This window comes from Aythya ferina, assembly GCF_964211825.1.
Source record: "Aythya ferina genome assembly, chromosome: 8".
In the NCBI taxonomy this organism is placed as follows: domain Eukaryota; kingdom Metazoa; phylum Chordata; class Aves; order Anseriformes; family Anatidae; genus Aythya; species Aythya ferina.
The window spans coordinates 13,919,216-13,946,471 of NC_140304.1; the positions used below are offsets into that span (position 1 = coordinate 13,919,216).

Consider the following 27,256-nt stretch of genomic DNA (forward strand, 5'->3'; position numbering starts at 1 on the left):
GCACTTTGCTGTAATCATATAAAAGCTTTCAACTGGATCTACAGGTTGTGTGTTTTGTTTGTTTGTTTGTTTGTTTGTTTTTTTATTACAGTCAAACGTGAAGTATTAAGCCTTATAATATGTACCATGGCACTATGGATTACCAGCCTGCAAGCCCGAAATTTTCTTCAAGTTGCTGTCCAAGGAAAGACAAATCACTTCAATACATTTCCTTCTTGGATAACCCTGGGTGACAGACTCTGTCCTACAGTTATCAAGGCAGAATTCTAAGGCCACTGGAAATTTGGGTAATTTGGGGGTTGAATGACATCTTCAACAGTCTGCATATGGCTTAAAAAAAAAAAAGGTCAGAGGAAGACAACAGGATGAAAGAATCATGTACAGGTCACAGCAAGTCCAAAATTCATACGAGTTTGGGCTATTTATTTATTTATTTATCTATCAAGTCATATTTAAGTTGAGAATGATGAAAAGACCTTCAATGTAATGGCACGCATTTTGATGTGATTTTAAAAGTTTCTCGATTATTCTCATATCCCAATGTAGCAAATAGTTCATGGGCTGCCACATCCCTGGATTTGGTCTTGCTCAGGAGGGCCACGTCCCAGCTGGGCTGCTGCCATCCCACAACACGAGCAAGGGAAGCAGATGTGCCCACTTACCCAGTCCTCTCTGGATTGAGAGTTAAAAGGTATCTGTAACGGTCAACGTCACTCTTCCAGCCAGAGTCAAAAACTAAAAAGACAAATCTCATCCAAGAATTCCTGCATGACCCAAACTGTCCATCCATAACTCAAGTACTTTTGTGGGCACCAGAGAACCTCCCTTGGGATGTCCAGTTTGCAGCACCCAGGCAGCAATGGTTTAAGTCTTTTTCTTCCCCCAATATTTTTCTTTCATAGGAGTCACATGTGATGTAAACAGTTTGTCAGTGACTGACAGAACAGAGATATGGAGAAAGCACAGCCAGGAAGGAAACTGAAGCTACTTAAAATTCATCTGTATTTATGAAAAATTAATGAGAAGGCTGGAAGCTTATTAAAAAAAAAAAAAAAGCCTTCAAAGATTTTTTTTTTTTCCAGAAGAATATGCTCTGGTGTTAGCAGCTGCAACTGTTTTTTTCTCCTTCCAGTTGCTGGAATTACAGGCATGCTGTTTGTTCAGAGATAAAGTAAAGAGCAATTTAATGCAGACCAAAATTATTTTTTGACTGCTCCTTCTGGAGGCTGACTGGACGGACAGCTTCACAATATGATTTCAGTCCCTCATTAAGGAATGATTTCTTGCCTAGTCTGTCTAGTCACAGAATCACACAGAATCGCGGGGGTTGGAAGGTACCTCAAGAGATCATCAGGTCCAACCCCCTTGCCAAATCAGGTTCCCTAGAGCAAGTTGCCCAGGTAGGCATCCAGACGGGCCTTGAATATCTCCAGAGAAGGAGACTCCACAACCTCCCTGGGCAGCCTGTTCCAGTGCTCCGTCACCCTCACTGTGAAGAAGTTCTTTTGCACGTTGGCACAGAATTTTCCTGCGCTCTATCTTGTGACCATTACCCCTTATCCTGTCCCCACAAACCACTGAAAAGAGGTTGACCAAATCCCACTGTCTCCCACGCCTCAGGTATTTATAAACATTGATGAGATCCTCTCTCAGTCTTCTTTTCTCCAGGCTGAACAGACCCAAGTCCTTTGATATCATTTTCCTTCTACAATGAGGGCCAACTAGATCTTCATTTTAATGTAATTTTAATCTATGCTTCTTTCACAGATTCTCAGAACTAATTGCCTGTTACACTCCAGACTGGTTGACTCATGAACATTAGGAGCAGTTTGATAGTCTACGCTGTTGCCTCAGTATGCTGTTTACGCATTGCCCCACTGTTTCTCAAGATGTCTGCATGCATCTTCCCATTTGAAATCAATTTTCTTACCAGTTCTGATTTATTTTTAACTGTTGTAAAAGATGTTTCTCTAGCTTTATGTGGTTACCCTTCACAGATGCTAACAAGTTTCTCTTTCCCTAGCAGACTCTACTGTTGATTCTATCACTTTCTTTTTGGATTCCTTCACCTTCCTTCCCAGAGAAATTCCTTCAGACCTTTTGAGATGAACACTGCCAGATGTGAGATATTTAATGGGGAAGGTTTTTTTTTTTTCACTGTAAACTTTAAATCTATATTAACAATGACTGAAATATTTCTTCAGCGTATTTTGTCATCAAACTTAATATAATAAGAAGTGCAAAAGCTTAAGTCAGGATGTAACTATACTGCTAGCAGAATGATCGCCACCAGGAAATGGTGTTCTGTACTTCTTGACAAACTATTTCTTAAAACAGTTACTTCTGAGATCAACTGTACACCAATATCAGAATGAAGAAATGAACTCAACTAGCAAAGAATGATCAAATCCACACCAGAAGTCCATTCGGAAAATGAGCTCACTAACAATTCAAAAGTGGTCAGGGTATTATGTTCATCTATTGCATAACCATCTCTGCAAAAAGGAGGGCAAAGATGAAACAAGACTAACAACTTCTGCTCTCTTTCTATTTGCTTACTTAAATAATCAAGGCGTAGTGAAAAATCAGAGCTCAGATAAGTCAAAAGCAAAACATACTTATATGGAAACATGGAATTGATTCCTGGAAGTATTAGCTCACCTCTTTTTGATAACCGAGCACCAATATGCGGAAGTAATACTCTTAAGGAAAAAGTATTGAGTTATGAGTAGTGGACAATATTTGTTTTGCAATTAATATTACCAACATGTGTGCAGCAAGACTGAAAATTCACAAGTAGAATGCTTCACAGTAAGAAATGAACAGAAGAAACTAGAGCCAGCAGTGTTTCATACTTGTGAAGCCCTTTGCATCTGAAAATATCAATTATGTATACATATTTTTCAAAATACACAAGTAGAATATGACCATCTCTATGCCCTGACTTCTCAGTGACAAAAAGAAGTACTAACACCTCACCAAAATTAACGTTCCTTTTTTTTTTTTTCCCATTCCATTCTATTTTTTTAAACAAAGTTCACATGTCTACAATTCAGAAATGTACCATTCTGTACTTGCAGTAATGTATTCCTTAGTTGGAATATTAGAAAAAAAATAGGATGGAAAGAGCTTCATTCAATTGAGATGCTTACCAGTTCTCATTATTTGTTTAATACCAGGCCATCAAAGCAGCATGCAATATCCTTACAGTCTTTAGGCATTCTGAATCAGAAAATCTGGGGAGTTTTCCTACTAAAAGCCTACTAGGTATCTTCAAAAGATTAGAATTCCTAACTTTGAATAAATTATTAACAAATTAAATTAGAACAGATGTGTACATCAGATATTCTTAATTAGATCCCTTCACAAAGAATGAAGCGATCCACCATTCTAATTTGAAAACCAAACCAGCATTTCACTGAACATCTTTCTCGATATAACCATGGTTTCTAAAGAATTTAGTATACACATTTTGAAATTAAACTGTAAATTACTCCAATGAAATGAAACAAAGAAAGATGAAAGTTCTTAACACATTTGGGGGATGGAGAAAGGGATTCCTGATTCAAGGAATTTTTACCTCACAAAGTAGTAAGTCAATGATGTGGAAGACCATGCAGAGTGGAAACTTGGCAGTGAAAAGAGTGAGGAACCACTGGGATGCATACATATGAGCTTCCAAATTGAGGTCTGAGAAATGGCTATACAAGTCAGGTAACTGCTCCTAGAGTAAAGGAAAAAATAAATGTTTCAGTATTACTCATTACTTCAGGTTCATCATCTGCATTGCCAGCAAGTACCAGGTTGCTAAAGACTGAAAAACATAAAGTGAAATCCTGGCTTCTTTAGAGCAATGGTAATGTTTCTTTATAACTTTCAGTGGCCATGGTTACAATTTGTAGGAAAATATTCACTATGGATTCTGTCATGGCATCAAACAACATACTATTAGGTAATACTGAGAAATTACAAAATCTTCAACGGGAAAAAGGCAGAGCAGATGTGAAATCTATGTCATGCATGGTATATGTTTTTAAAAGTTACTTCTTAACTGTGTCTTCTTGCAAATTATTCTGCTAAACAAGTAATAGACCACCTTGCAGAGCATGAAAGCAGCACAGCACACTAATGTTCATGACTTCATCACACAATGTCTCTAACTAGGAACATATATAACCAACACAAAATAATCACCGATAATTATACTCTACACTGATGATATACTCATTTTCTGTCAATGGAGTAAAAAGCTTTATGCCCATAACATAAATATTGAAAAGACCATATACTAGTGTTAAGAATCAAATTAATTAGTATTAAATTGTACTTGATCAAGTAGGAAATATGCACAGTTTGAAATCTGAAAAAAGATCATTCAATTAATTGTGGTCTGTGAACGTTTTTGTTTGTTTTTAACAAATCTCAGAGGTATGGATGTTCATTTATGGTAAATGACTCTAGCAGCTAGTTTTCACTATAATAACAGAAATCCAGGTCAAGGCTTAATGGACTGTTAGTAAGTGCTTATTAGTCAGAACACCAGTGTGTAAAACCTGCAACCTTTTATTTAAATTGCTTTGAATATGATATAATTACATCTGAAAAAGAGCGATGTACTGAAATTACAGCAAAATCTGTAAAATAACCTACACTTGATTTGTATTTCATAAGCATCAGGATGTCCTGATTTGCCTGACCTCTTAACCATCAACACAATTCATAGAAAGTAGGACACTGATGGTGGGAGTCCAAAAGATTTGCTAGCCTTAACAGAACAGAAAAATTCTCTCTAAGTAGCATAACAAAACAGGGAGGAGAGACAGTAAGCAAACAGAGAGTGAAAAAAACACAGATACATACTCTGCTTCGATACAAAGATTAGCAGCAAGATTGGTATATGAAAGAAATCAAGAAATTATAAATAAATCTGACTCACAATGTTTGGATCCAGATATTAAACTTCCCTGCTTTGGTTCTATACTACCTTAAAGGAGAGGGGTTTTATCATACAGTAGGTTATGAAATCAAAACATTAGTCTCCTCACCAATATTTCCATTTACGAAAGTAGAATAATTTGTTACTCTGGCCCCACCTGCATTAACTTCTCCAGCTGGAAAAATTTGCAATGGAGATCTTCAAAGTTATTTCTGTAGAGGTCCCTCAAGCCATAGTCATACATTATTTTCACAAATACACAGAATGCCTGCTCCTCTGGCATCTGGAAAAATACACAAACATAATTTAGAAAACTGAGCTGAGGATGGAAATTCTTTATACAGATAGAAACACACACACACGTATGCTTAAATACCTCAGGAACAACGAATTCAAAAACTGGGATATATTAAAATTTTCAGCAAAGCACCCCGATACTGTCATCAGTATTCTTTCTGCCAATAGGTACGAGATCAACCAGCACACAACCCTCAGAATATGAGTTAAAAATAAATAAATAAATAAATAAATAAATAAATAAATAAAAGGGAAGAAAAAGAAAAACAACATCCCAAGACACTGATTTCTATTGAGAGAAACTTGATTAAGTGAAAAAAGCAGGAGAGCTAAGATAAAGAACCCTTAGTGAGAATAATGCTTGTTTACTTTCATCCAAACCCCAAGACATGAAAATCTCTGAAGTCAGGTTTCAAACGATGAATAAGGAAATAACAAGTTTTGCCAACAGAACCTCCTTGGGAGCTTGGAGGGACCACTCCCCCCTATTAACATTGTGATTTTTTTCGGAAGCCGTATCTCCATAAGCTCTCTATTCCAGTTTGACCAAAATTTCTCATCCAACAGAATTTCAGAAGGTGGTACTGATGGAAAAGCTATGTGGGCCACTCTGATTTATTGGCTTGAACTTATAAAGTGTCGAATTTGTGGGAAGCCCTGTGTCATCAAACCTCCAGTGCTGCCATTTCCCTTTTCCCCCATGCCTTCAGGTAACACAGGAAGGAGACATGCACAAGCAGAGTCCCTGCAGGCCACAGATCAGGTCTTTGAAAAAAACACCTTGCTTTTGCAGGCACCAGACTGTTACAAATGAAAACAATTACTGAGTATCAAGAATGGCAATTCTTGACCTTTTAGTATACTCCCTCATTCACTCTCGTGCCAGTCCCTTATCAAATATCAGCAATAGATAAAAGCTCAGTATTTTTTCAAAGAGAATTTTAGTCTGATGATATTTACCTTCTGGGTTTTATCTTTTGTAATTCAGCCTATGATTATGCCCTATCTCCAGGGCCATGTGTGGACATTTTCATTTTCAGACAGCATATATAAAAATAACTAGTTGGAATAAAGAACTGCCAAGTCAGCTGCTAGCTATCTGTGCAGGCTAGATTCACCTAGGACAAGCTCTTAGAAATCTCAGTGCTCTTTATCACCATTTTATCTGGTCAGAACAATCCCCACTGACAGCGGATAAAGGCTGCAGACAAAGAAAAGGGAAGAAAATGTTTTATCCTGACCAAAAAGCTTGAATCTGCTCTAGAGTAAAATGCAAGCACGTACATTTTTTGTAAGGTAACAATTATTTCTAATAAAATGACAGATGCTCATGCACAAGCACACCTACCTTGCATGCTCAGACACACGTGCATTGACAGTCATTCCTCCCCCAGCACAGGGAGAGGGAACAGAGGTGAGTACTGGGCCAAAGGACATAAAGGCAGAGGCCATGGAGTCCTCACTCTGTGGACATAGGTTCTCCAATATTACCAACCCCAAGAATTCAAAATCATAAAATGAAGTTTATCTTTTTTTTTAAATTATTATTATTTTTAAGAAAATGCCTATTTTGGGCATTTCTGATTTTAAACATTCAGCTATCTGTCCCTTATTATTTTTACTTGGAATCACAAAAGCCAGAAATTTACCTGCTTTTTTTTTTTTAATGAATTTTTATTTTTTCACTTAGTAATGATTCCAAGAGTTAGACAGTGAGAAAAAAAATAATCAAATATTATGAGACTAACAGTAAAACTATCAGAGTTGGCAACACTGGTCTCCCATGACTAGAAATTACTTGCTCATCTTTGATGGGGATTTCACCAAAGCAGGAAAATCACAAAAAGCCAGGATGGAAGTTCAGGTTACCCAACCATCCCTGAAAGATATCTACACTGAAGGGAAATGATAGCCTGTCCCAGAAAAAAGGGGGAAAGGAAAGGGGATAGAATCCATGCAAAGACTGGAGAGTTAGAGAGGATCTCACAAGCTTTCACAGATACAGATTGGTTGGAAAATTTGAGAAAAACACAAGTTCAAGGACATCCTGGGAAGCTCCCAACTTACATGAGTGACACAGCTTCCCTTCCCCCCTTTCTCTGATTATTTCAGTTTAATATCCTATTATGAAAGCAAACATTACAAAGGGCAAATTAAAATGAGTGCAATTGCCATTTAGTATTCCCCACATAACAGGCCAATTTCTTCTAACTGCAGAAACACTGGAAACAAAGGTGAGTCTCTATCGTGATGACAGCACACTACCAAGAGAAAGGAGCTAAGTATTAGTTGAACATTAAGAATGTGACACCTACTCATTTCTAAAACCCTCCCGTATTGCAATTGGCTTATTCTTCCAGTGGAAATTAAACAACTTCTTTGGGTAAAAATTTACTCGCAAAATAACTGAGAGATGAGGTGATTTGCAGCATATGTGGGACTGCAATAACCTGACTAATTTCAGGTTTACTCTTGAGAAATCTAAAGCTTCTCTATAACACTTCCACTGTGTGTCATGCTCCATAAATATTCGAGGAGTCTTAGATCTCACTAGGAATTACAAATTATAGTTGAATTGATCAGAATTTGATTTCTTGATGCCTTAGGGAGAGTACATGTAGCATATATGCCACCAACGTCCTATCCAAAACCACAATCTAAAGCATATTTCAACCATGATTAATAATTTATTAATTAAAGCTTGATAGAAAAAGGTAATGGCCTGAATTAGAGTTGCTGTTGATGTCTGGGGAGTTTTATTCAGAAATTCTTTACAATATCCACCAATATCCATACTATTTGAATCTGTTTCTTTTCCACTGAAACATGATCAAAGTTAAAGCCAAATATAAAAACTGTTTATTTATCTCCCTATCACTATACACATACATGTACATACGCATATACAGGAGGTGACAGATCCAAGTTTCTACAGTTCTTGGTTACAGGCTAAAATACTAATGTTCAAATTCAGCTCTCATTCAAAAGATATTACAAAATGTCCTTAGGACACTGAAAATTAATGAGACTGCTTGCTCCTGTTGGCTACTCTGAGAATATCTCCCTTAAACCCAAAGGAAGTTTACCTACATAAGAATTAAATTCAAAGGAAAAATGTAACTCATCAGTGTCTGTTTTTGACACAGAAATGCTTGATAATTTATCAGATTTCTCCTAGATAAATGAAATCTACATCCGTAAAGATAGAAGCCATTATTCACTATTTGCCAAAAAGCAACAACAGGAAAATGAACAGAGACAAATAAACAAGAGTAAATATCTGTCAAACACTATGTTCCAGTACTACTGATTTTAAAGCTGCTTTGGCTTCAAATATCAAAGCTTTCATTTTGCAATTAACTCACATGGAGGAGTAGCACAGCTGCAAGGAAGGACTGTCCCTGGCAATATCCAATGTCTTCATCATAGACAGAGTATGCCTAGAAAAAATAAAAGTCAACATATACTCAGAATGCATTTACTCATTTGCTATTGATTGTATTACATTTTGATATTCAGAATACGTACAACCATGCAGGCTAAAATAATAAATGGAGTGAGATTGTAACCCACCTTGCATAGGTTTTCAGTGCACTTAGGAAAACCTGGGTATTTCGCCCTGAGTCTTCCATGAACATTGTATTTGTCTATTTTTATTTTTAAAACAGCATGAAAAGAGTTGGATGCAATTTCCCTTCACCTAAACTGGAGATAATTTCACTGAGGAATGGGAATTTCATTTCAGTAATGAAATAATGGGAATATAAAAAATGTAAGCTATGAACCAGGTGCCTTTGTGTGATGGGGAGCGTGCTTCTTTACTTCGTTCTGGAAAAACAAATCTTTACATCACGAAAGTTCAGGATCTGAGGCTGTTAGTTTGAAAATCACTGAGCACTACCCTACACTGAAAGTTTCATCAGAAACAGCTTTTCCATTTCCTTGCTATGCTGAAAAATGAAGACTCCTTCTCCTACAGTATGATGGCTGCGCCACTTTTTTCTTCCTATTAAAAATAACTGACCTTCCCTTCCTCTTTGCTTTTCAGAGACAAGATGATGAATACTGTTTTGAAAGAGATGTTAGAGGATGTTAAAAATCTGAGGAGACTTGAGAAAGTAAGCAGGAGCAGGACTGACAGCAGAAAGACAGCCATCCTGAGAGAAAAGCAAGGCGAAGCACAACAGCAGCACCAGGCCAGAGCTCCAGGAACAAGCCACGTGAACCAAGAAATGTGCTTTGCCCCCGGACTACCTCCAGCACCGCTTACAGCCAAGCGTGTTTCGAACTGGAACACTGTGCTTACCTGCAGGTTTTAAGTTTGCAATGGAATCAGATTGCAAATTCAGTAAGTGGAAGCAGGATGAACGACAAGAGTAGTGCTGGGGGAACCAAAGCCACAGGGGTCTGCCCCACTGGATTTTAGAAGTGCCTCAAAAGTCAAGAATTTTTTCTCAGAAAGACATTTGGCTCCTTTTAAGCCAAGTGCATTAATATAATTGCCAATAATTTCTGCCAGAACATTGAAATGGAGGCCAAAATGTATGTCAAGTCTTTAAACCACCTTTCTTTTTCACTCTGACTGGCAGAAACAAAGAAAGAAATATTTCTAAGAAATTATGCGCTGACTCCAGTAGAGAAGATTTCCATCAAGAATATTCACTGAGTATTCCGCTAAAGGTCACTGTTTGCGAACAACTCAGCCATACATCTCCTACTACATTTGCAGCACTGTGAAAAGCCAAAGCATGCCTTACCATCACTGGGCATTTGTCTGTGCTGCTGCTGGTCCCCAGCAGTTGGAACTGGGGTGACCTGGATTCCAACCCACTGCTCATTTTCATTTGTCAAGTAAATACAAGAAGACTAATCACACAAATTATTGCCAAAAATAAAAAATAAAAAATTAAGGAACCATTATAAGTTGCTTATTGGTTTCATCTATTCAAGCCATAAAAGCAAAATACACAAAATAACTCCAGAAGGATACAATAGCAGGCACAGAACTTGGAACTAGAAATAAGGGTGCTGTCCTTGAAAAAGTGAATTTTAAATTACTCTTTAGCTTCCAAACATGGAATTAACAGAAATTACTTTCAACGCTTAAATTAATATTGCATAGGGCTTATTAAAACCATCTCTGGTTAATAATACACAGTAAATAGAGTCTTTATGTCTTTGTTCCCCAAATCTATCAGTTTATGGATGCCTGTTAGTTTGTTTCCGTAGCACTCCTAAAAGATGCATTATTTCTGCTTTTGAAAGGCCAGCTCCAGATATGCCAAATTGCAAATAATAAATTTGATTTATGATTTCTTCATACTGCATAAAACACTTTTATTTTACTTAACAACAACAACAAAAAATCCAAGCTGAAAAATAGTAGATGATTGACCTTTTGGGGAGGCTCCCTTTGTCTTGAGAAGTAATAATACTGCAACAGTAATAATTTGCAGAAAATTCTCTTATCAGAAGCAATGTTAGCACAATAGCTAATAGTTTGCTGAAAACAGTATTGAACTAATGCAAACAATTTTTTTTTTTATAAAACAAAAAACAAACAAACAACAACAACAACAAAAAAACTACTGGGAAATCAACACAGTGGAGCAAACAAACTGCCTCCGGAATTAGCATAGACAAAAAGTGAGGTAAGGAAAGCTGTCAGAAAGAAAAAGATATGCCTTGGAGATTGTGAAACAAAATGAAATTGTGGCAAAAGATAGAAAATGGGGGAAAAGCAGGAGGAAACAAACAACAAGAAAAGCCTCGCTCTGCATTTTAAGCATAAAAATATAAAGGAAGACCAAAGAACTTTCTCATGACCAACTTCCTGAGCACAATAAGACTAATAATAAATCGATTTTCAAACACATCCAGAGCAGGAAGGCAAAGGTTCTACTTGGAAAATACATGATGAAACATGATGTACAAAATTGTATTTTAACTCCAGCACAAAACCACAGGAACTTTCCTGGTGTCTGTTTTATTGCAGAATAATCACTGAGGTTGTCATCCTGCTGGAACCACTTCTAACAGGGAATGTGTTGAAGGGTCTTTCTCCAACTGAGTTTCAGAAAGAAATTATAAATTAAAATGATCAAAAAAATACTAAAAATTTATTAAGAACAGACAGTGTGGACACAAAGTTTCAAAGGAAAATAAACTGGTAAACCATTAATTGGCTTACTTAATCAGAAGAACAGACAACAAATGGGAGACATTTGTAAAAAAGAGGAAATCCATGGGACTACAAACAAGTAGTTTTGGATAATTTGGTTTTAAAAAATTGCAAGTTAATTAGTGGACATGTATATACATAGGACATAAGAGAAACACATCTGAGAGGTCCAGTAAATGGGACATATCTTGGAACATTTCTAACATGTCCTAGAAGAAACCATGAACTATTAAAGAAAATATATATGTATGTATTAACTGTTGAATCTGCTTGTTTTTTGTTTTGTTTTTAAATTAATTTCCACTAGGCCCCTCCCCACAACTCATCTTCAAAAGCAGCTGTTACAAGATACTTAGATCTGAACATGAGAATTAGATCAAACTGGAAAAAAATCTGCTGATAAGTCAAAGCAAAAGATTTTTATTTAAAAAAAAAATAGTCTGTAGAATCTACATGGTTTCATTTTATTTGCCCCAAGCAAATGCATTTTTGAAGCTTTATGCATATTTCCAATTATTATTATTATTATTTGGTTTTAAATAACCTATGGGACTTGTTATTGCTGAAATGTGATGTAATTAACCAAACTACCCTCAAAAATAAGGATGCTGCCTACAGATACCTCAATAATATTAAGTTCTTGATAAAAGATCTAAGATGAATTAAGATTTATCCTTTCAAGGAATTTAGGAGCATTAACTTTGTTTTTCTGTATGAAACATGAAAGCAAAGCAAAATCCCAAACCTCCTACTTCCACTGAAGTCACTGTTTACTTTGTAATTTCAAGAGAATGGGATTTTTCCCACGACAAGCTTTGATAATGTAGTAAACTTTCAGTTGTTATTTTCTTAAGCTCTTCAGGAACCTCCAGTCACAATGCATCAATTAACCAGGATCTGAAATATTCTCTTTCTCACAACTGAGATTTAATAACAATTCTGTCTCAAAGCCTACTTTAATTCCTTTTAACTTAACGAAGACCTCATCTACAGAATTAAAGTGTCTTTTTAATAACTGTCTGTCTTCTGCAGAGCTGAAGTGTGCAGTTATTAGCAAATCATCAGAAAGCGAACAGTTTGGAAGCAAAAGAGTCTCATCAAAAAAAGTCCATGGTAGAGAATCACAGAAGTAGACTTCTTTCTGGGAGTGATTTTTTTTTTTTTTTTTTTTAAACCACATGCATATTGGGAAAGTGGTTGAAGAATCCAGAGATGGACAGAAATTCTTCTTTAAAATAATTATTGGAGGAAAATCTTCCGAGATCAGAATCTTCCATGGATACAAAAATTCTAGGTATGTACTGCTGAAAAATGAAAGGTTGCTGATCTGAATGTAATAACTCAGCTTTGGGATTTCTGCAATTACTATGTATCAGTCCTAACGGTTTGAGAAAAGGAAGAGTAAGGAGCACATCTTGCATTCCAGACTGAACTTTGTTCACCATTTTGTCCTCATAAGCACGGAAAGTATTGCTTATACTTCCTGAAGGTTCACATGTACTTGAAATAGCAGCAAAATGCAAAACACTAACTAGTAAGTATCAGCTTACAGTCACACTGCCAATTTGCCTTTACCATAGTAACTCAATTCCATTAATTACAATTACATCAGAAATTAAGCAGATCTCATGATAAATATTTCTATAGTGCCTGCCTCATAAAAAGATCTTTCTCTTGTTTGCCAGAGCTTTCATCCCCCCCCACCCATACAGACACGCTTCACAGCAATGCCATGGAAAAGGTACAAGCAGAGGCCCTACAGATCTCCATTCCTCATCTGCAGTACCGGTGTCTCTCTTGTCAATAGTAAAGTTTTCTGGCACAGGGAACTCGCTTCTCTGAAATAGTGACAGGCGAACTGGCAAGCTGCTTGTTAACAGCCATGCTAGATATCTCTGTCCCTGGGAAAAAAAGCCAGAAAATGTAACAGAAATGCAAAATTTTTAGAATTATAAGCCTGATTTGCTCCCTTGACTTATTCTCTGTGTCACTACCGAAATGACAGAAACAATCCAGGACATCTTCTCGGTGTTTGATACAGAGATGACTCTGTGCTGGAGTCCATCTCAGTAGAGTTAAAAACCTGCATGGTGCCTGAAGAAGCTGTCAGTGAGAGCACAATTTAAAACGCCACACCTAATAGTACAATGTAAGGCTCCACATCTAAATTTATTACAGGGCCAACAGTCTGAAGGTAGGGATATTCCTATGACTGTCCCATCCTACAGGGAATTTCCATGTTAACTGAAAGGTGCATTTTTCAAAATTAGTTACTCATTTATTGAGTGTCCCTGAGGGGCAGCTGTACCATATGCACTATACCTCCTACAGAGCCACAGGCCTAGCAAAGGCCCAGGGAACAATGATGGGTTCGCACTCACTCAGGCAAGCCCCTGAACACAGTAAAGTCTTTACTCCATTTCTAGCACTTGAGATTCACAACCCTGACCTTTTTACTAGTACAGTCTCAGCAGAAAATCCATATGCAGGAACAGTACTGCTGCTGCCTCGCTAAGCACAGATGCACAGACGAGGAACCTTATTAATACAGAAATTGAAGAAGACAAGGCAACATTAAAAATCCTTTGCATGAAATAAGAAACAATATTTACTAAAACTGCTCTTCAATCCAGTAGTGAAGAAAATAAACAACTAAAAATAGATGAAAAATGATTCTTAACAGATTCTGTTTATGCTCCTATGTATATTCTAAAATACAATAGACTGCTATAGCAATGAAATAGACCTGCTCTTTGACAAGTAATTAAACCAAAGGGGACAAATACTTAAACCACTCATTTGTAAACTTGAAGAGATACTAAGAAAATATTGAGAAATGCAGAAGAACACGTGCATGCAGAAAAGAGGTCATAATATGAAAGAAGATGCTGCAACAACGTGAAAATGAAAACAAAACAAAACATACAAACAAACAAACAAAAAAAAACAGGATGGCATTCAGCAGCAGTTCTGCCATGCTGGAGGATGAGCCTAGAGTAATCCATCATTTGTTGCTTAGCACGATATAGAAGCTACTGGTCACAAAAGAGCAATTCAAAGACATTTTCGCATTTCAATTATACAGCAAAGAGAGTAAAGTATTAGCTTTACTAGAAAAACAGTTCATCATTCCCTCTACTAATCTGGGTATCAACAAACAGGCATTGTGACAACTGCTGAAATGCAGTGTCTCTTTTCAAGCCAAAAATCACACTGATCCCAGGCAAGTATGACTGGGTCTAAGAAAAAGCTCCGAATTTGATAAAGCAAGGAGATAAGTACTCAGTAACAAAAATACATCATGACACAAATGATTCATAGCTTTTCATAATGCCTTTTTCACTGGAAAACACTGACACCAACTCCAAATCTCTGAAAAATTATTCAACCACTTTCACAAAAACACAGAGATGTTGTATATAATTTTCTCAGTTTGTCCAGTAAGATTATTAACCTAGATAAATTGATTACCAGGCAACATATTCAGTTCCTGCTATTAACATCACAGTGGTTGTTTATCAAAGAGGAGTTACTTTAATCAAAAAATTAGAGAAAACATATCTCGCATTACATAGTGCACTGCGTACCCTCCAAAACTCAAGAGCCACACACCTTGATTCCCTGAAGGATAGAGCTGTTAACTACATATGCAAGCATGGAAGGAGGTCAAGAGTACTTTTCTGCTATGCTTTGTAACACAGCGAATTAACTCTTTAAATATAGCTTGAATTTTCATGTTATTTAAACAGAAAGGGTGCAAGAAATGTAAGTATTTCCTGAAGATGCTTGCTCTGGAAAATCTAGCTTATGCGATGTCCTCAAGTGAAATCTCCGATCTGGAACTTTTTTCATTCCTTATCACCACTGTCAGCCTTAAAGTTTATTTTTAGATACTTTACTTTGTCACATAAATGTTATGCAACTGAAGAAGTTTCCATCTTTCCTGATTTCCCACTGTTCTGAAGAAGAGATTAAGAGATTGAACTAGAACTGACAGACCTGTTCATATGAGGCAGTGAGCTTTTAATGCTTTTCCTTTTTATCTGACTGCTCAGATCAACTCTCTTTCCAGTAGGGCATGGAGAAAACGCTCCTCAGCTCTTTACCTTGAGGAGGGAGGGTAGTCCCTCTTCTGGCCTCATTCAGCAATCCCATTCTTCAAACATCCTGTTGCCATTTCAGAAGAAGGGTGTGAGTGCATTAGCACCTCTGATGGAAGTTATTCCAGTAACATAGAGCAGCCAGTGGAATGGCAACTTTATAAGAAAATTAATTAGTTTTTAAGAGTATTCCTCTAAAACTCACCAAGTCAATAACAAACTCAAGGTCCAGCTAGACACAGCCATAGATGGGTCATTTGCAGAACAAAGCCATCACCATTTCAGAAAACTGTACAAGTATGAGGAAAAGGGGCTGCCTAGAAATACACTTTACAGTTAAGCTTCATCTCCATACTGGCAAGTAGGTAGAAACTGGCAAGAATAAAAGCAGTAAACTTATGAATAATTCAATGTTGAATATTCAATATGGCTGTTATACTAGGAAGCAATGCTTCACAAATCCTTCTTTGAAGGAACCACTGAGTACATAAAAGAATAAGGCAGTCAGTATAGTATACAGGGATTTTTAAAAGACATTCAACAAGATTCCTTCCCAAAGACTTTTTAGGAAACTCAGCTGCCACAGAAGAAGGCTCAAATAATTGATTAAATGATAGGAAATCAAGGGAAGGAATAAACAGTCGGTTTTCGCCCACAGAATGAAGGTGAAGTCTCTTGCAGAATCTTACAGAAATATATGCTAGGTCTGATGCTGCTGAAAATATCCATAAATCATACAGAACACAAAAAATAGCACAGAAACGAAGTCTGGTGATGATACAAAGCTGCTTAGAGTAGTAAATTAAAAGCTGATTGCAAAGATGCTATGCAGAACCTGTTCATATAAATAGAGTGGCAAAATGGCAGAGGTGATTCGACTGCAGATAGAGAATGTTTCAAGGGAAAAGCAGTCCTCAACCTGATGCACATGCTGGTGGACTCTCATCTAGGCTCTTCCAGAAACCTGAGGGTGAGAGAAGCAACATCTGCAGCTCCTTTCTCTGCAGAAGTAGAGGTCCAGAGGGCAGAAAAAGCCCCGGCTGTGGGAGAGAAGTGCAGTTCTTCACTTTTGCTACAGACAACCCAGAAAGGACTGAAATGTCTACCTCTCTGAAGCTGTCTGCTAGACAGAAAAGTCTGTTAAGTCATTTCTAGTTCAATCAGTTTCCTTCCTTTATCTTCTCTTTATTAAACAAAATAAGCTAAGATACCCATTCATGAGAATGAGATTTTCTTTCCAAAGAATGTTCTCAAATCAAGTTCATCCTTGGCATGGAACTTCTACAGATTCTTTCCAATTTAGCAGTAGTCATCTAATTCTGGACACTGTAATGAAAAGCAGCTGCAGCAACTGTAAAAGACTGAGTTGTTCAAGTGATTCTATTCCTACCTAAGTTTCATCTACATACACATCCTTCTACACTTCATTATTTACCATTCCCTTCTCCGTGTCCCCTACAAATTTTTATCAGAAATGACTTTTCTGTTTTCTTTTAGGTGACTAACAGGAGAACATCAAATAAACAAGAGATCTTCGTGACACCTTGTTTGAAATACATTTGATTCAATGCTGCTACCTTTAGCAACCTGTTAGACAGTTTTTAATTCTTTAATGTGTATTTTATTCATATTCTAACTAGTCCAGTGATTATAATTTTCTTAGCATTGCATCAGACTACATGTTCTACAGAATTGTGATAAAATTGCCTTCACCAAAGAAAATCGTATTTCCTTTTTTTATGTTAGCTTGTCAAGATCTATTTTCAATAAACTTACAGGCATTCATTATAATATACTTCTCACATTTAATTCTTGATAAGCTGAATGCCATTCCATCATTTTTCACTTAACTGATAGCAAACTGACAAGTGAATAATTACCTACCCATCCTAGTTTTTCTTTTCAAAGCCCTCCAAGATTAGTGAGAAATCAATATAACTGGTCCGAAGTCCTCCCTGATCTTTTATTTTCCTATTATTAATTTTTATGTGGATTATTTAGGACAATGAACTTCAATATATGTAACCTAAGCAGCTATTTTTAACAGTTGTCCAAATTACTGTTTGAATAGCAGACTGTATCATCATAGAATTTATCTGAAGAACAGGAATACGTATCAATATACCCCAAAGGCAGGACACTCATGTCTACTTGTTATGACAACTCCATCATTTCTGTCTATAAATCAGCTGGAGGAGGAAACAGAGTAATAAGGAAAAGAAGAGCAGTAGAAATGTCTTTGTCATTTTTTCTACATGTAGAAAAAAATGTAAAACAAAAACTAACTGCCAAAAACACAATAAAATCTGACAGCAAGAGAATTACCTATCTAGCTGCAATGTTCTACCTTCCGGATCCCTCCTGAGCAACAAAACTCTATCTGTATAGCCCAGCCAAATCTGTTCACTTAGTACTTCACCTTCCCTATATATGTATTTAAATTGAAAAACATTAGACTTTTCCTTGATCAGAGGTGCTCTGAAGTTGTGAGTGAAAAGCTATACACAGAAATCAGTTGTGGAAAGGTCAGCTAACTTGTTCTCTAGATAATTATCTCAGAGATATTCCTGCTTAATCTAACTGCAAAGTTTGCTCTGTGGATTTCTCTTCCTCTGAAATCCTCTCTGCCAGGAGGGAGGAAAAAAGTTTTAATCCACCATTCTTCTACTGAAACGGCCCTCTGATAGCAAGCTGCCTGTCAGTAAAACTCACGTGAGCCTCAGCTCTTCTCACGTGCATCTTAGGAGATACAAAATGCTAAGTTACAAAAACTATTTCAGGATACCTAGTACTATTCTTCACATACATCCAAGTAAAGTGTTAAAAATGTATTGATTAGTGATTTGGATCAGAACAAGGTTAGCAGGGCAAAATACAATCACAGCAAAAACATGAACACTTGAAAATTCAGAGTACTGACTGTACCTTACAGATTTTGTATAGAGATTCCTGACCGTCTCCTTCTGTATCTTTGAAATAATCATGTGCTGGAAATGTACGATGAATATCTCGTGTGATGACACTCTCTTGAGCAGAATCCTGTAAAATGAGAGAAAAATCCCAAAATATTGGCTTGGTAACAGTGTAATTAAACAAACAGAACACAAAATTCTATGTGCAGTCGATGTGGTTACGTTAGATAACTGCTTTACTGACTGAGTCATACTCCAAAAATGCTTTGGGAAGAAACTGAAAAGCTTCTAGTTTTGAACACAGTAATAATTTGACAGTTTAACAAGAGCAACGTGGCATGTTTTCTGCCCTTCAGGCTTGCAGTTCAACTTCAGAACTCATAGAAAATGACTGGTTATTTAATTGTAGGTGCATTTTTCCTACAGAACATATGCTTACTGTATTTCTCTACAAGCAAAAAAAGAAAATCAGACCATCTCTCAAAGGCTCAGAGGTATTAATTTTAAATGTATATCAATCTACCATAAAAACCATGTTAATTACAAATTAGAGCTATTACTTAGAAATGTTCAAAGTCCATTGTTAAGTGGTCTTTAAGAGAACAAAATCAGAAATAGTACAAGAAAATGTTATACTTTCAGGTAAATCTCATATCCTCCTTGCTATTAGAACACCTTTGATAGCTTTTAATTTCATTTTTACATTGACAAGGAACTAGGGATAAGTTCAGGTGCCTAAACATGTGTGTCAAATGCCGTTTTAGAAGCCCTAAAATACCTTGCCTGATAAGCAGCTGCTACTGCAGAAGGATACAAGCCTCCTGTAAGTGCTGCATCATCTCTGCAAGCTCTACATGGACGATCTGCATACCCACATACGTCTAAAATGACACCGAATGCCCCTGTTTAGTCAACTGAATTGATCTCTAGCCATACCTGCCTCTGTAGATAAAGAAGTAATTGCTTACAACACTGTATTGCTATGAAAAGCTGGAAATCGTTGCAAAAAGAGCTGAGAAATGCTACTGTGTGTATGAGGAAGTGATACCAAAGCGTCAGAGCTGGAACTGCAGCAGCTAATCCATTATCTTTGGGTTCCAGTTACTCTCAGTAGGAGATACTACCTTTATAGTACCTTTAGGTCAGTAAATAGCAAACACTGCTATTAATTATTACCTTTGTAATCCTGAACGAAAAACCAACAGAAACTACACATGCAATTTAGGAAAGAAATCCTTTATAAACACTTTTATCTTGAGAACAAAATACATCTGTTTACCATAGAGAAGCCCTCAGATTACAGTTTGTAATCCAGGACTCTCCACAAAAAAAAAAAAAAAAAAAAAAAAAAAAAAAAAAAAAAAAAGTTTTAAACCCGCTGGAGTCAGCAACCAGGTAATCTCCCAGGTTTAGGTGGTTTCCTAATCCCATAAGGGCCCTACAGTGTACCTACGCTGTGCAATAAGGCAGCTGCCTGCAAGTACCCAAGGTCAGGCTGGTGGGGCCCTGGGCAACCTGCTCCAGCAGGAGGTGATCCTGCCCATGGCAGGGGGAGGATTAGGTGAGCTTCGAGGTCCCTTCCAACCCAAACCCTTCTGTGAGTCTGTGACTCCATGAAACAAGCAGCTCCCAGCTGCCCCAGAGATGGGAAACTGAAAACCCAAGAGATCAAAATCACAGAATCATCTAGGTTGGAAAAGACCTCCAAGATCACCTAGTCCAACCTCTGACCTAACACTAACCAGTCCTCCACTAAACCATATCACTGAGCTCTACATCTAAATGTCTTTTAAAGACCTCCAGGGATGGTGACTCCACCACTTCCCTGGGCAGCCTGTTCCAATGCCTCACAACCCTCTCACTAAAGAAGTTCTTCCTAATATCCAACCTAAAACACCCCCGGTGCAACTTTAGCCCATTCCCCCTTGTTCTGTCACCAGGCACGTGGGAGAACAGACCAACCTCCACCTCGCTACAGCCTCCTTTAAGTTACCTGTGGAGAATGATAAGGTCGCCCCTGAGCCTCCTTTTCTCCAGGCTGAACAAGCCCAGCTCCCTCAGCCGCTCCTCACAGGACTTGTTCTCCAGACCCCTCACAAGCTTCATTGCCCTTCTCTGGACTCGCTCGAGCACCTCGAGCGAGGGGCCCAAAACTGAACACAGTACTCGAGGTGCGGCCTCACCAGAGCTGAGTACAGGGGGACAATCACCTCCCTAGCCCTGCTGGTCACACTGTTCCTGATACAAGCCAGGATGCCGTTGGCCTTCTTGGCCACCTGAGCACACTGCTGGCTCATATTCGGCTGACTATCAACCATCACTCCCAGGTCCTTCTCTGCCTGGCAGCTCTCCAACCACTCATCTCCCAGCCTGTAGCTCTGCTTGGGGTTGTTGTGCCCCAGGTGCAGGACCCAGCACTTGGCCTTGTTGAACTTCATACAGTTGGCCTTACAACATCCTTACAGTCCTCCTGAGTGGCCTGCCCTCTTTTCCAAAGATCATAAACCTTTTTTTTCCTAAGCTCAAGGAAATCATGTGGTTTCTCCATTCACTCCCATGGCAGCTAAGACAATAGCTAGAGTTGCATCAAGTGCAAATTTGGCATTAACTTGTTTTCTACCAGCACTCGTTTGAGTAATCTTCTGTTCCCTTTGTTCTCAACTTGCCGTGTTACACCTCAGCTCCATCCTTCCTCCACACCCTCTGGACCCAGTCCAATCCTCCGGTGTTGCACACAGCAGTCTTCCTCTTTCCTCTCCCCACTTTCCCCCCAAAGTTCAGGTCTTCTGTGAATCTTTGCTATCCTGAATGTTCTGTTTCTGACGCCCTAATTTTCAGTGATCTCAACTGTTGCTCTCCCTTTGCTTGACAGTAACATCTTTAGTACAAGGCAACAACGCAATCTGTATTTTGTAAAATACCAGGCATGTTGTTATGTGCTGAGAAGAGGAAAGCTTGCAGAGAGGAGGTGTTTTTATTACACTTGCTGATACAGCTGGAGAAAATAAACATGCTTTTGTGCTTCCACCAGGTTACCATCAGGACTTGCAGGATCTCTAAGCATCACACAACTATTAGCGACTGAAACTAACCACGCAGTCTAAATCACATGCAACAAAACCAGGAATAATAATAAATGTTTAATAATGAGCAGCTCTCTAAACAGACTTCTTTAATGAGTATTTTCATTTACTTGGCTTCTAAACACAAGAGCAGCTAAATAATGGCAGTCTCCCCCTCTCCGACAGGTCTGACAGGTTGGTGACATTCCTAGGAATTGCCCTGAGCAGCATTTAAGACCCACCGGCACAGAACAGTTACCAAGCCTGCTGTAACAGCCTGCTGGGCTTCCCGTACCACACGGGGCCGCCTGGTCAGGCACAGCTGCAGCAAACAAAACTTCAGGGCCCACAGCGAGGACGGCAACTCAGTGCTCTCATATCAATGCCCCAAATATCAGTCTGGAAGCAGATTTATGCTAGAAATACTGCTGTGAGAACAATCCCACTACAGGCTGAAACCCTGACGTCTGATCCCTCTCTGACTGCCCATGAGCACCTCCCAGGACTGACCATCCTGCTGCAGGCATGCTCTCCAAAGAGAACGGGACCCTGGTGGTCTCACTCTGAATGAGGCCAACCCCAGCCTTTGAGAGATGCAGAAGCAAACAAAACTCCTGCGAAAGCACAGACCTCTGTAACAGTGCTGTGCTGTTGACCACTGCAAAGTAATTGTAATGCACTGCCTAAAATACCCTTTTTCAAGTGGCACAGTCTCGATTAGCCTTAAGAATGATGTTAAAAACTTCAATTCCTCCAGTTTCTAGGTGGTTCATGGTGACTGTTCGTGAAACTACCTGAAATATATAAGCTTCACAGCATGAACAGTGAAAGACGCCTGTGAAAACTCCCATAAAAATATGCATGATAAAGAATCAATATCTTGGTTCAGCATCTTCTCTTTTTCTTACAATTGGCAGTAAACAAGTCACTCTTTGAAAAACCCTTCTATTTTATACTTGTATCTTTATAATAATCACTTTTTCTCATATAAACAAATAATTTTCCTGTTCATTCTTCAGCACAAGTTTGGAAAGATGCAGGCATTTGAAAGAAAGTCAGAGGAGGGCCACTTTGTCCACCACACTCATCTTTCTCCTGTCCTACAGGCAGATGATGTTTGACTTCCCTGTACTTCTGTCTTTTCCTTAACTGTGAGCACATAAAAGCTGCCAGCATAGATGTCCACAGGAGGACCACAAAATATCTGTGTAAGGGCCCAAATACAAATTCACTTTTACTGCCTTGGAAGGATTCTGAAGCAGAGGCTTCATTCATCAGTAAGAACAGGCACGTCTAAAAAGCTAGGGGAAAATAATTGGAAACTAAATGGACAGAAAAAGGAATTTAAAATAAAAGACAGAACAAACTTTTTCTCTAAAGACAACATCCATCTGAAATACTACAAAACCATGAGTTTAAAAAAAAAAAAAAAAGTCCAGAGAGATCAGTGTAGAACTACTACTAAAATATATATATCTACAAAAAAATGTTAAATTTTCTGCCTTTTTTCAAACAGAATTCATTTATAGCCCTGTTCTCAGGAGTACCACTGCAGATTAGTTTACCCTTATCCTAATTCAGGATTTCAGAGACAGTTTTTATTCTTCTGAAACTCATGATTAGTTAATTTCTTATGAAAAAAAAAAAAAAAAGATAAGGTGAGATGGCTATCAAAGCATGACGAGTTCTAACGATCTTTCTCACTTCTAATAATTTCTGTGCTGCCAACTCAGAGAAACAATATTCTACTGAGGAAAAGAATTATCTTCATATGTCAACTTTATGACAGCTGACATCCTACTGAACAAGTTCTCTATTTTGAGTCGTCACACTTTAAAACAGCTGAAGTTCTGCAACTGTGAAGCAACTGTACTGGTATACTGACTTGTCGACACTGCTGTTGTTTTGCACTATTGAGACGCCACTGAATGTGGACGTAGGATGCCAGAAGGCAGACTGAAATAGAAATACAGAGAAAGAAAGCTATTTACATTAAAATAAACAGTAAAAGAAAATTAAGGCTATAGAGGCACTCAAAGTAAGAAATATAGGGCAATCACTGTGTATGTATATCAGGAATTATGTTTTAATTAGGAGCACTTCAGACACTTCAAATGAGATTCCTGCTCATGTATTGTCCTGAGAGTACCTATTCTGGAGATGGATTTTGGCTTATGCGGTAAAAGTGCCTCCTGCCTTGCTTTCCTTTGTTGTAAGAGCTGGAGGATATGGATGGTATGTGCCAGAAGAATGCAATGAAGACAGAAAAATCTCTCAGGGCACGGCCTCTTGATGCTGGTTGTTAAGACTCAGATCCTTTTCCAAACTAATACCCTTAAATTCTTTTGTGAAAACAGGCATACAGCTTCCACAAGAAAAATTGCAAGTCGTTGGTTGAGTTTTCCTTATTACATAGCTGCCTGTATTACCGCTGTGGACTCGGTATGGAGAAATGCAGAATCACTTACAACGCAAGGAAAGGAAGGAGTGTTGCTTCAAAAGTTTTATGTGAATACTAAGAAAAACAATAAACCAGGTCACAGGTGTCTCAAACCTGGCACTCAAACTGAGCAGTACTTCTGACCTCGATATCCTTGTGCTCCATTTCCCTGGTTAATAATAATTCCCCATCTCAGTGGGGTGTTGTGGAAATCAATTAACATCTGAAGTGCAGAAATACTGCAGTGATTGAGTCCTACAGAAATGCCAAATCGGAAAATAATAACTTCATCCTCAAATCCTGATTTGAATGGTTTATAGTAAGGCACAGGGTTACACAATGAAAAATAATAAGTGGGGAAGGAAAAACAAACAAACAAAACCCTGCCCATTAGATAAGTCCTATTCTTTCTGTATACAATACGGCAGGGATTCTGGGAAGAAGACACCAAAACCACAGAACTGTGGGTGATTGAGACTGAGTCAGAATGCATATGAGTAGACAATTTTATACCGCACCTCTTAAGTTCCAAAGGTTTATCTCTAATCTCATAAAAAACCTTTCTGGTTTGGTTTTATTCCATTACATGCAGAAACAAAATGATTTATATGTGCCAAAGAGTCAGCACAAGTTCACCTGAATGAACCCAATTACAAGGTCTGCATTTCTGGTGAGGTGTAAGCAGCTGATCTTTCATCAGATTGTCCCACCCGTGCTTTATCTCTTCACTACCCCAAAATAGCCAGGTACCGCAGTGTCAGGAAATAAGAAAAAATAAATAATCAAAATGTTTTCAGCATCTAATACTACAGTACATCGTAAGTCTGATGTGTCGTACTCCTTTGGGACTAGATACCAAAACTCTTGTGACCTATATGGAAAGCAACACTCCCAGGCTGCCACAGGTGTCTATCACTCTTTTAGCCAGAGATACATGATGTGGAAACGCATCATTCATGGTTCTTAATCCTGAAACGCTGTAAATGTAATTATTGACTGTCAAGTCCATGTTATTAGACATTGTTTCAGTACGCGACACATGTTGCTGAAGAAATAACTTTGTTTTTCATTTTGCTTATTTTGTTCCTTAAAGATTTTTTTGGTGTTCTTATACAGTTCCACACATACAACTAAGATGTGTGTTACTCTGATGGGAATAGGACTAATAGCTTTAAATTCTCCACCTTCACAAATAGGTAGCAAGCACAGAACACACAAATCAGTCAGTATTGGTCTGCAATGAGCCATGTACCTAGCATGCAGCTTTGCCCCTCCTTATTACTGACATGCTCCCAAACTCCTGCTTTCAATGAAACCTACCATCCCACTGTGCCAGCACATGCACACAAATCATAGAACCATAGAATCATTAAGGTTGGAAAAGACCTCCAAAATGATCTGGTCCAACCAGCACCATATTACCAATGTCATCCTCTAAACCATGTCCCTAAGCACCGTGTCCAACCTCTCCTTAAATACCCCCAGGGACAGTGACTCCACCACCTCCCTGGGCAACCCGTCCCAGTGCCTGACTGCTCTTCTGAGAAATGTCTCCTCATTTCCAGCCTGAACCTCCCCTGGAGCAACTTGAGGCCGTTCCCTCTAGTCCTATCACTGGTTACCTGTGAGAAGAGGCCGACCCCCAGCCCCCCACACCTTCCTTTCAGGGAGTTGCAGAGAGCAATGAGGTCTCCCCTGAGCCTCCTCTTCTCCAGACTAAACACCCCCAGCTCCCTCAGCTGCCCCTCACAGGACTTATGCTGCATAATTGCAGTCAAGATGAGCTGTTCCATCACCTTTCCTGGCACTGAGGTCAGGCCCACAGGCCTGTAGTTCCTCACGTACTCCTTATGACCCTTCTTATAGATGGGTGTCACACTAGCAACTCTCCAGTCATCTGGGAACTCTCCAGATGACAATGACCTCTGATAGATGATACCTCTATGAAATATCATCAACCCCTTTCTCTCATCATTTTCCATACACATTATAGCCCTCTCAGTAGAAGTGTGATCCAACAAAATCCCAGGTTCTTTACCAATAAATATCTGGGAAAAAAAAAAAAATCAATAGCTCTTCCTTTTAAAAACAGTCAATAAAAGAGGTTTGGCTTATGTTCAGTTCTTCTATAGCATTTTTGTAATATACACCTTGTAGTTCAGCTCTTTTCTATAAATAGGTATTTCTATCATCATCAGCTTTTATTCAGCAGAGAGCAGAAAACACACAAGAGTACTAATTAACAAAGAAGCAAACTGAGAAAAAAGCAGTGGATTACTCTGTAGAGACTTTAAAAAAAAAGGCACACATCAAGATATTTGACATGAACATAACACTTAGGTTAGCTCAGTAAATACATTGGTCAACTGCACTTTGCAAATTGCGACCGCTGCATTGCTTGGGCAAAACTGCTTTCCCCAAGCAGAAAGACCCCCCCATCAGTAGCTCCAACCTGAGCAGACCTGTGCTTCTGGCAGCTTAAACCTAGAACTGAATGTAGTGTCAGTCTCTCTTCTCTCCTTGGCATAAATGCAACGATTATTCTACATGCAGCTATAAAATACGACATGCTGTTGTAGCATTCTCACAGGTAAGGCAGAAGCAGCTCAGCTCTTATCAGGGTTAAGCCTTCAATCAGTCACAAACCAGATGACATTTTTCTGTAGCAAATCACAGCAACATTAGATCAGCTACAAAATACTCATTCTGCATGTGCTCACTCATTCTCCAAAACAAAGACTTTCCATGACCTTTACTATCTTTGTGTTTTATTCTCCTTCCCTTGTTCTTTACACTGTCCCTCTCTGGTATGCGACTGATAGATAATTTATTCTATTTCCTCTGCCATATCCTTTATGAAAAATGTCAAAAGAAAAATGCTGTTTGTACTACCAGGCTAGAGATCAAATTTTGAATGCACCAGGCTCAAAGTTTTGCCATTGGCATAGTAAGCTGTGAAGCCAGTTTCCCTTGAACACTTATCTTGAAAGCTCCCTGATCTCCCACAAGATATAAGGAACTCTGTACATAAGCAGATGGCTTTGGGTTTCTTTCTTTTCCATATGATGTACAGTTGGCATGACGGGCCACGTGCATCTATTTGTAGATATGACAGCATTTCAATTTTGATTTTATTGTGTTTGGGGCTTTACTTGTGTCAGACAATCTTAAGCAAAAATGATATCAAACATTTTTGTTAAAAGGTGGAGAGGAGAGAATTTTTTACGCAGTGGATTTTATCTTTTTTTTTTTTTTTTCTTGTTTTTAATAGCTATTACTTAGGAAGGTTCACCTCTGCAGAGGATATGAAGAACAGAACAATTAGACC

At 38.3% G+C, this 27,256-nt stretch overlaps 1 protein-coding gene across 11 annotated transcripts in view; it reads right to left on the reverse strand.

Annotated features, from left to right (window-relative positions):
* Positions 1-27,256, reverse strand: part of RABGAP1L (RAB GTPase activating protein 1 like) — a 248,568-nt gene that overhangs the window by 86,259 nt on the left and 135,053 nt on the right. For all 11 annotated transcript variants that reach the window (XM_084526909.1, XM_084526912.1, XM_084526910.1 and 8 more), the window contains 4 exons: positions 18,440-18,553; positions 8,599-8,673; positions 5,094-5,219; positions 3,581-3,724 (listed from right to left, as the gene is read on the reverse strand). In XM_084526909.1, the coding sequence (XP_084383035.1) occupies positions 3,581-3,724; positions 5,094-5,219; positions 8,599-8,673; positions 18,440-18,553 (459 nt within the window). The remainder of the gene's footprint in view (positions 1-3,580; positions 3,725-5,093; positions 5,220-8,598; positions 8,674-18,439; positions 18,554-27,256) is intronic.